Genomic DNA, 10,768 nt, shown 5'->3' on the forward strand with positions numbered 1-10,768 from the left:
ATTCCGCAGGCTGCAATTGACAAGACCCAGGGGGTTGGCAGCCTGACGCGTCGGAGCTGCATGCGGCCCTTTAAGGACTGCTTTGTGACGTCATTCATCACGTGCATTGAGGCTCTTTAAGGACTGCTTTGTGGCGTCATTCATCACGTGCATTGAGGCTCTTTAAGGACTGCTTTGTGACGTCATTCATCACGTGCATTGAGGCTCTTTAAGGACTGCTTTGTGACGTCATTCACCACGTGCATTGAGGCTCTTTAAGGGTTGCTTTGTGATGTCATTCATCACGTGCATTGAGGCTCTTTAAGGACTGCTTTGTGACGTCATTCATCACGTGCATTGAGGCCCTTTAAGGACTGCTTTGTGACGTCATTCATGACGTGCATTGAGGCCCTTTAAGGGCTGCTTTGTGACGTCATTCATCACGTGCATTGAGGCTCTTTAAGGGTTGCTTTGTGACGTCATTCATCACGTGCATTGAGGCCCTTTAAGGGTTGCTTTGTGACGTCATTCATCACGTGCATTGAGGTACAGTTCTCGCAATCATCCATAAGTTGAGTTTTGCCAGGAGAAAAGCGCCGAGTAGTTAAGACTTGAGTTCTTGCCGAGGCAGACTTAAGTATCGCTGAAAGTTTTCCTCGACGCTTTTTCATTTTCGAGTCACTTGCAGAATAAAGGACTTGGAGAAGTCGTACTGCACTGAGCTAAGAGTTGTGAGCTGAGACGTGGAACAGGTGGAGATTTGAGTCGTCGCACACCGATAGAGTGCCCGAGCGACAGGCTGTAAAAGTTGTTGGTTAAGCCCAGTGACTTGACGTTGTATTTGGTGGAGAGGCCAGGGGAGAGGGGGGGGGGTCACGTGCAGGCTGCTGCTACAGGCAGCGTGCTGGGCCCGACACGCCGCGTTTGAATGTTGAAGCGAGATTCATCGATGTCGTCACGATTGACAATACAAACCCCTAGACAACTAGAGAGCCAGTAACAAGTCGCGATACACTTTGTGCACAATCGAAAATAATCATAAACATACATATTAGTCAAGAATATAAATCACAACAATAATACTCTTTGGTTCTTTCGGTAGTCACGTAGGTATAAAATAAAATGTGTTGCGCCCGAAACGTGACTTTACTGAAAGAACCAAAGAGTATGGATTCTTGCAGTCACGAAAACTTCAAATAACAATAATAACACACACAACAAACACGTTTTTGTAATGACACATCTAACATTACATTGCACAATCAACATTTCTGAAAACTTTCGAATTTTCACAATGCAATTATGAAAATTACAATGGGTCTCTGTGGGAGTCTATGGGTCTCTGTATGATGAGTTTACGGGTCTTTGTGTCTATGGGTGTTTGTGAATCTATGGGTCTCTGTGTGACGAGTCGATGGTCTCTGTGGTGAGTCTATGGGTCTCTGTATGAGTCTATGGGTCTCTAAATGATGAGTCTATGGGTCTCTGTGGTGAGCCTATGGGTCTCTGTATGAGTCTATGGGTCTGAGTATATGGGTCTCTGTATGACGAGTCTATGGCTCTTGTGTCTATGGGTCTCTAAATGATGAGTCTATGGATTTGTGTGATTAGTCTATGAATATCTGCGTGATGAATCTATTGGTCTGCGTTATGAGTCTATGGGTCTCTTTGTGAGTCTATGGGTCTCTGTATGAGTCTATGGGTCTGTGAGTATATGGGTCTCTGTATGACGAGTCTATGGCTCTGCGTGAGTCTATGGGTCTCTAAATGATGAGTCTATGGATTTGTGTGATTAGTCTATGGGTATCTGCATGATGAATCTATTGGTCTGCGTTATGAGTCTATGGGTCTCTTTGTGAGTCTATGGGTCTCTGTGTGAGTCTATGTGTATGTGTGATTAGTCTATGGGTATCTGCGTGATGAATCTATTGGTCTGTGTGACAAGTCTATGGGTCTCTTTGTGAGTCTATGGGTCTCTGTGTGAGTCTAAGGGTATGTGTGATTAGTCTATGGGTATCTGCGTGATGAATCTATTGGTCTGCGTTATGAGTCTATGGGTCTCTTTGTGAGCCTATGGGTCTCTATGTTACATTATACACTAGTGAGTGGGTGGGTGGCCAGCAATACGGCTGAACGCATTTGTCTCCCTAGGGGGCAATGTTTACAAACCGCACCAGGTATACAGTATATATACTTATATTTACGCGATTTATAAGTCCCCCCCCCCAAAAAAAAAGAAAACGGCGCACAAATGGATCCCTGGAATATGGCCAAAGTCCTTTTCCAGTTTACTAAACACATTATTTTTCCCCGCTAATGCCGACCAAGCTAAATGACCCCTTTTTCTGAAGCGACGGGGTCATCACAAGCGACAATCTCTATTTTCATCCTCCTGCTTCACGCAGACTCCATCCACCAGGAGGTCGCCACCTGGAGTCGAACCCTGACCTTCACGCTTCACCGTTGTCTCTTCTTCACACTTCACCATCACTCCTGGCCACGTAGCGAAGTTGTCATTTTCTTCCGATTCTTGTTTTATGAAAGATGGACTCATGGGAGCAGCACTTTGACCATCGCAAGTAGATTTCACCCTCTCATGGACCTTCTCATGGATCCCTGGAATGTGGCCAAAGTCCTTTTCCAGTTCACTAGACAAACACATTTTTTTTTTCCCGGTAATGCCAACCAAGCTGAAATGACCCCTTTTTCAAAAGCAACGGGGTCATCACAAGTGATAATCTCGATTCTCATCCTCCTTCTTCAAGCCGACTCCATCCACCAGGTCGCCACCTGGAGTCGAACCCTGACCTTCACGCTTCACCGTTGTCTCTTCTTCACACTTCACCATCACTCCTGGCCACGTAGCGAAGTTGTAATTTTCTTCCGGTTCTTGTTTTATGCGAGATGGACTCATGGGAGCAGCACTTTGACCATCGCAAGTAGATTTCACCCTCTCATGGATCTTCTCATGCTTCTTTCGTTGTCCTGAATCAATAAACCCTTTCCCACACACGGTGCACTTGAATGGCTTCTCGCCCGTGTGCTTTCTCTGATGAATCCGAAGATAGTTTGAGTAGACAAATGCCTTCATGCACACGGTGCACTTGTAGGGCTTCTCACCCGTGTGTGTTCTCTGATGATTTTGAGGAGTTTCTATACGGCTAAATGCCTTCATGCACACAGTGCACTTGTAGGGCTTCTCACCCGTGTGCGTTCTCTGGTGAACGCGAAAATATGATGAATGTACAAATGTTTTCTCGCAGATGGCGCACTTGAATGGCTTTTCCCCCGTGTGTGTTCTCTGATGATATTTTAAATATTGTAAACGAGCAAATGCCTTCCCACACGTGGTGCACTTGAATGGTTTTCGCCCGTGTGTGTTCTCTCATGCAGCTTGAAGTGTCCAGTGTGATCCGTGCTGTAGGCACACCGGTCGCATTGATGCCTTTTAGCACGGGGCTCTGTTGAGGGCTTCTCCATGCGATCGACTCTGCAAATATACCTTACACTTAATTTGGAGCTTTCGTGACTGCAGGAATTATTCTTTGGTTCTTTCGGTAAAGTCACGTATAAAGATAAAATAATAACTTAAATTAAATACTAGCATACAAAAGTTTTGATTGCAACACAAGCAATCATCATCAGGTATAAATTAAATAGAAACACAAATCTAGTATACTTAGAAATGTAATCTAATATAACAGAGAGTCGGATAACATAACAGTCAACACCCTATCTGGTTGAGAGATTAAATCTCTCTTTCAAATTTAGCATTCTCAGGAAGAACGTAATCAACCAGGTAGGGTGTTGACTGTTATGTTATCCGACTCCCTGTTGTATTACATTACATTTCTAAGTATACTAGATTTGTTTTTCTATTTAATTCATACCTGATGATGATTGCTTGTGTCCCAATCGAAACGTCGTATGCTAGTATTTAATTCAATTTAATATTTTATCTTTATATGTGACTTTACCGAAAGAACCAAAGAATTATACCTTACGCGTTACACACAACATGAAATCGACTGCAGATATAGCTTACACGTTACAACATGCACACACGCACTACAGAGACATCCCCCGTGTGCAGGGAGCCCCCCCCCTGCATCCCTCCTCCCTGGCTCCTCCCCCTTCTCACCCTACTATATAAGAGCGTGTCACTAAGAGTTCCCTGCTCACGGCAGTGATTGTGCTCTGGTTGTCCCACCTGATGACGGAAGCTTGTGTTGCCTCCGAAACGTCGTGATTGAATTATTTTCATATTCTTGGTTCTTTCGGTAAAGTCACGGAGAAGGGAAATAATAAAATAAAACTATAAATATATGATAGCTTGTGTTGCAGTCGAAACGTCATGAGAATTTTAATTGTTTTATATTTATATTATTTTATTATTTCCCTTCTATGTGACTTTACCTAAAGAACCAAAGAGTATACATCTCCAGATATTAAGAGAAAAGTTATTTCATTCGTGAATGATATTATTTCTTGTTAGCCTTGTAAAAAATACATTTTATTATATCTTTTTCATCTACGTGACTTTACCTAAAGAACCAAAGAGTATAGACCTCCAGATATTAAGAGAAAAGTAATTTCATTCGTGAATGATGAATATTATTTCTTGTTAGCCTTGTAAAAAATACATTTTATTATATTTTGTTCATCTACGTGACTTTACCTAAAGAACCAAAGAGTATTGACCTCCAGAGATTAAGTGAAAAGTAATTTCATTCGTGAATGATGAATTTTATTTCTTGTTAGCCTTATTAAAAAAAACATTTTTTCATCTATGTGACTTTACCTAAAGAACCAATAAAAACATGTTATTATAATTTGTAATAATTAAATAATAATAAAATTCTCATTATTTTTACTAATTAAAGAATTATAAAGATATTAAGAGAAAAGTAAAAAATAAAAACATTTTATTATTTTTCTTTAACTTTGTTTTCCTTTTGTAAATATTACTGGGGGGGGGGGGGGCACAGCATCTTGTAGTACAGGGGCCTACACAATCTTAATCCGGCCTTGCCCATGTGCAGCCTTCATTGTGTTGGGGCAGTGAGTGAGAGTGGGATTGTCAGTGTGTGAGTGTAAGTTTGTCAGTGTGTGTGAGATTGTCAGTGAGTGTGAGATTGTGAGTGTGTGAGTGAGTGTGAGATTGTCAGTGTGTGAGAGTGAGATTGTCAGTGAGTGTGGGATTGTCAGTGTGTGAGAGTGAGTGATTGTGAGATAGTGAGTGTGAGATAGTGAGTGAGTGTGTCAGTGTGAGTGTGTGTGAGATAGTGAGTGTGTGAGTGAGTGTGAGATTGTCAGTGTGTGAGTGTGAGATTGTGTGAGAGTGAGTGAGATAGTGAGTGTGTGAGAGTGAGTGAGTGATTGTGAGATAGTGAGTGTGAGATAGTGAGTGTGTGAGTGTGTCAGTGTGAATGTGTCAGAGTGAGAGTGTAAGTGTGTAAGAGTGTGAGAGATAGTGAGTGAGAGTGTGTGAGTGAGTGTGAGATTGTCAGTGTGTGCGTGTGTGAGATTGTGAGTGAGTGAGTCAGTGTGTGAGATAGTGTGTGAGAGTGTAAGAGTGAGTGTCATTGTGAGTGAGATAGTGAGTGAGATTGTGAGCTTGTGAGAGAGTGAGATTGAGTGTGAGTGTGGTGAGTGAGTGAGTGTGAGATTGTGAGTGAGTGTGTAAGAGTGAGTGTGAGTGATTGAGATAGTGAGTGTGAGATTGTGAGTGCGTGATTGTGAGTGTGAGTGAAATAGTGAGTGAGAGTGAGTGAGAGTGAAATAGTGAGTGAGAGTGTAAGAGTTTAAGAGTGAGTGATAGTGAGTGAGAGTGTGTAAGTGTGAGTGAGAGTGAGTGTGTCAGTGAGAGATAGTGAGTGAGAGTGAGTGAGAGATTGTCAGAGTGAGTGTAAGTGTGTAAGAGTGAGAGATTGTGAGATAGTGAGTGAGAGTGTGAGTGTGTAAGTGTGAGTGAGTGTAAGAGTGTAAGAGCTAGTGAGTGAGAATGTGAGTGTGTGAGAGTGAGTGAGATTGTGAGTAAGAGTGTGTGAGAGTGAGTGAGATTGTGAGTGTGTAAGTGTGAGATAGTGAGTGTGTAAGTGTGTAAGAGTGAGTTAGTGAGTGATTGTGGTGACACTGACCGCTGTCGAATCGCCGTCATGGTCGAGGCCGCCATCTTGTCCCCCTCACGACTCTAAAATGGCCGCCAGCGAGGAGGGGGAGGAGCCAGAAAATTTGGCGGGAAAACAAACCGCCGCGTCACGTGACAGGCGAGACACTCAACTGTGATTGGCTCCAAGGCGGAGAGAGATTTTTTTTATTTTTTAGAGGAAAACTTTTTTTGTACCGTACGTACGACTAATTACTAAACTCGCCATCAACACTAAACACTCGCGTTGGCATTCGAGCGATCTACATAAACAAAGTGAAAAATGTATTGGTTATGTAAATTATCAGAAATCTCATACAGTATAAGGTACATAAAAATGACCCAAATGAGATGTTGACTGGTAATTACATCTCAAACACAGCTGTCAACAGTGACAGAGCATGCTTGCCAACAAGGGCATTCAACTAATTTTGATAACGTGGAAGTGTTATGCAGAAGCGAATTATTACTGGCCAAGACTAATTAGAGAATCAATCGAAATTGAGAAAAATACAAATAATTTCAACCGCTGTGATAGCTACAGAGTCAGCACAGCCTGGAAGCGCTTGCAGGGGATTACACTTTATATATTGGTGCTTATCCTCAGAGCCACGAGTGGAAATTTCGCATTCCTACGGTGGATCAAATGATGTTTAGTCCGATCAATAATTCCCAATGGGTAGTTCATCAACTGTTGCACTGTTGCATAGTGCAGCAGTGGCCAATTGCATTCCTACGGTGGATCAAATGATGTTTAGTCCGATCAATAATTCCCAATGGGTAGTTCATCAACTGTTGCATAGTGCAGCAGTGGCCAATCACATTCCTACGGTGGATCAAATGATGTTTAGTCCGATCAATAATTCCCAATGGGTAGTTCATCAACTGTTGCACTGTTGCATAGTGCAGCAGTGGCCAATCGCATTCCTACGGTGGATCAAATGATGTTTAGTCCGATCAATAATTCCCAATGGGTAGTTCATCAACTGTTGCACTGTTGCATAGTGCAGCAGTGGCCAATCGCATTCCTACGGTGGATCAAATGATGTTTAGTCCGATCAATAATTCCCAATGGGTAGTTCATCAACTGTTGCACTGTTGCATAGTGCAGCAGTGGCCAATCGCATTCCTACGGTGGATCAAATGATGTTTAGTCCGATCAATAATTCCCAATGGGTAGTTCATCAACTGTTGCACTGTTGCATAGTGCAGCAGTGGCCAATCGCATTCCTACGGTGGATCAAATGATGTTTAGTCCGATCAATAATTCCCAATGGGTAGTTCATCAACTGTTGCACTGTTGCATAGTGCAGCAGTGGCCAATCGCATTCCTACGGTGGATCAAATGATGTTTAGTCCGATCAATAATTTCCAATAGGTAGTTCATCAACTGTTGCACTTTGGCAAGAGTGCAGAAGCTGGGCAATCGCGAGGCTGCGAATCCAGATCTTGGTCACGGAATGACTCGACTTTTACAGGGTCAATACATCGGGAAGCATCTTTTTAAAATCCTTTATATAAAGTTCACTTGCTTGCTTGCTTAGGACCGTGCAAATCTTTCGGTCGTGTTTTAACCCATTCCCCGTGATCCAATCGAGCTGACATTTTGCACACAGACTCGTTGTGCGTGACAATTAATGTTCGTGAAATTTTTTTTCACAAATTTTACACTTTTTAGGGAATTTTTTAAAAATATTTCATTACCAATTGCTTAATGCTGCCATGCAATCATCTGACCCATAGGTGGCAGCCATCTCAAGCCAGAGGACGAGAGGACTCTAGTAGTCGCCACACATATAAAGGATTTATAGTGAAAAACTTTGTTTTTACGGGTTTACTTGTTTAAATCCTTTATATTAAGTTCGCTTGCTTGCTTAGGACCGTGCAAATCTTTCGGTCGTTTTTTAACCCACTTCCCGTGATCCAATCGAGCTGACATTTCCACACAGACTCGTTGTGCGTGACAATTAATGTTTGTGAAATTTTTTTCCCAAAATTTTACACTTTTTAGGACAGAAATATTATATTTAATTACCAATTGCTTAATGGTGCCATGCAATCATCTGACCCATAAGTGACAGCCATCTCAAGCCAGAGAACGAGAGGACTCTAGTAGCCGCCACACATATAAAGGATTTATCGTGAAAAACTTTGTTTTTACGGGTTCATTTTTTGGTGGTGAAGTCAGCAGCGGTTGTACTTGAGGAAGACTTAGCCCCTGTCGTGGGATGGCTGCGATGCCCACCGCTCGCTCAGTGCCGTCAACACATCGGGGTGGGAAACCTTTGTGACCGTTTGAAAGAAGTTTCAGGTCGTAGAATCGGACACAGCGCCCGGTGGCTGGGGCACAGATTGCCCATCAAAAAGTTGTAATTTTAAAAATCATCTCTCGGGGGGGTCGATAAAGCGAGTACTACTTTGTGGAAAGCAAACAGAGGTTGTCCTGTACCGGTGTTTTTCACTCATTCTCATAGGGGGGGACCACTTTCGCCATGAAGGCATCATCAGTGTGGTGAGGGCCGCCACACGCTTGAAACCATTGGGATTTCGACAGCAGCATGATTGGGGGGGGGGGGGGTGTGTTTTCACATTTGCGTCATGTCGCTGGTGGCCTTGCGATGAAGAAGTCTGCGGCCTATACAATACACCCACCCTGCTGCTGCTGTGGCAATGTGCACATGTCCCACCACCGACTCACAGCTCTGCAGGCACATGATGTATCTATTGTTTTGAATTATTATTAGATGGGACACTGCCCCAGAGGTCGCAAACGGGTTTTGTTTCCTTACCCGTACCTGGCCGCACCAGGGTCGCGAACGGCTACCCGTACCCGGTCGGGTACGGGTAGCCGGGTATCGGGTAGGGTACGGGTATCGGGTACCCGGTTGCGACCTCTGCACTGCCCCAACGCTCATTCGAGTGCAACAATCACACTAGCCTTGAACGTGGGCTGACTCACAGAGCCGCGCTGTGAGCACCCCACGGCCCCCAGTCAAAGTCGCTCTAACCACGACGCTTCGAGCCGGTGAGCACCCGGGTGAGGGTTGACAATCAACACCTGGGGGTGGTGTGAAGAGAACGAGGTGGGTCCGTGCAGTGGCTCGTTCGTCGAGGGCGAGACTAAGCTGTCTCGGGTGTGGACCAATCAACTTCAAGGACAGTGGATACACTATCAGAGTTGTGTGTTTTGTTTGCATTCTGACTGCAGGTATTGTGGTCTATGCAAACATGGCAACATGTAAAAAAGGTGTCAGTTTTGTTGCCAGATAGAAGGGTACAAAAAACAATTCTATTTTTTACTGGCAAATGAGGTTCCAATGATGTAAATGCTTACCCCGAGCTCTCATACTCTGATGGTGCATTGTCTTTGAGTTGTAGCCTTTTGGCATCATCTGGTCCAACCCATGTGAGACTAGGCTCTAAGGAAAGCTGTCTCGGGTGTGGACCAATCAACTTCAAGGACAGTGCATACATTATCAGAGTTGTGTTTTGTTTGCATTACGACTGCAGGTATTGTGGTCTATGCAAACATGACTCCTTGTAAAAAAGGTCACAGTTTTGTTGCCAGATAGAAGGGTAAAAAAACAATTATCATGCTTCTGTTTACTTAATGGGAGAACGTTAACTTCGAACTCTGGATAAGCGCAAGAAATGGAAGTGTGCGTCTCTTGTCCTAAGAGAGGATCGCGCATACGGGAGTTGCACACCGACACCCCCTCGCCAGCATTGCAGAGCAATGCGATCATTACGATAAAGACGCTGAGATTTATTTCTGAGTTTTAATGTAGAAATTCAAGTCTTGGCAGCCTTGGCTGCGTCGGTAAACAAAATGTATTCAAATGGAAGCTCATTAAAAACGGGGTTGCACATCCAGGAGAAATACACTGACGTTTGTCAAACAGCAACTTGCAAAGAGAACGCTAAAATACATCGCTAAAATACACCGCTAAAATAGTACGCGCAGTACAACGCAGGCCAGTGAGTGGTCTGGACGATTTGTTAAAATGTTACAAATATCTTGCTCAAACAGTATTAATACTGACTCATGTTCTGGCTGGCAATTGTAAACAACAACAACTTTAAATTTCGATTTCAAGCTTTCGTGACTGCAGGGATTCATCTTCTTGGTTCTTTCGGTAAAGTCACGTAGAAGGGAAATAATAAAATAATAAAAATAAAACTATAAAATAATTTTCACGACGTTTCGGCCACAGCGCAAGCAGCCGTCCTCAGGTGAAGAACAGGTCTGTCGGAAAGACAGCGTCTGAATGAACAGGTCTGTCGGAAAGACAGTCGGAAAGACAGACCTGTTCATTCAGACGCTGTCTTTCCGACAGACCTGTTCTTCACCTGAGGACGGCTGCTTGCGTTGTGGCCGAAACGTCGTGAGAATTATTTTATTATGTTTTATTTTATTATTTTATTATTTCCCTTCTACGTGACTTTACCGAAAGAACCAAGAAGAACAACAACAACGTCATTCTACTTGCATGTAAAACGGAATGAATAAACTACAGAGATGACAACGTGTAAACAAACAAACAAACACCGCAGCTTCAGAGAGACGACAACAACCGAGGAGGAATTGCACAAACAGTGTAAACTACACAAGCTGCATGCTATGTCAAATAACACTGCGTG

General features: G+C 43.4%; 1 protein-coding gene across 1 annotated transcript in view; it reads right to left on the reverse strand.

The window, feature by feature from the left end:
• Nucleotides 1-701: 701 nt before the first annotated feature.
• LOC133362507 (zinc finger E-box-binding homeobox 2-like) overlaps nt 702-10,768 on the reverse strand; it is a 28,734-nt gene continuing 18,667 nt past the window's right edge. The window contains exon 8 of the mRNA XM_061581457.1: nt 702-715. Coding sequence (XP_061437441.1) covers nt 702-715 — 14 coding nt within the window. The remainder of the gene's footprint in view (nt 716-10,768) is intronic.

The sequence above is a fragment of the Lethenteron reissneri genome, unplaced genomic scaffold, assembly GCF_015708825.2.
Source record: "Lethenteron reissneri isolate LAM-NWPU_2019-01 unplaced genomic scaffold, ASM1570882v1 scaffold_1504, whole genome shotgun sequence".
NCBI lineage: Eukaryota > Metazoa > Chordata > Hyperoartia > Petromyzontiformes > Petromyzontidae > Lethenteron > Lethenteron reissneri.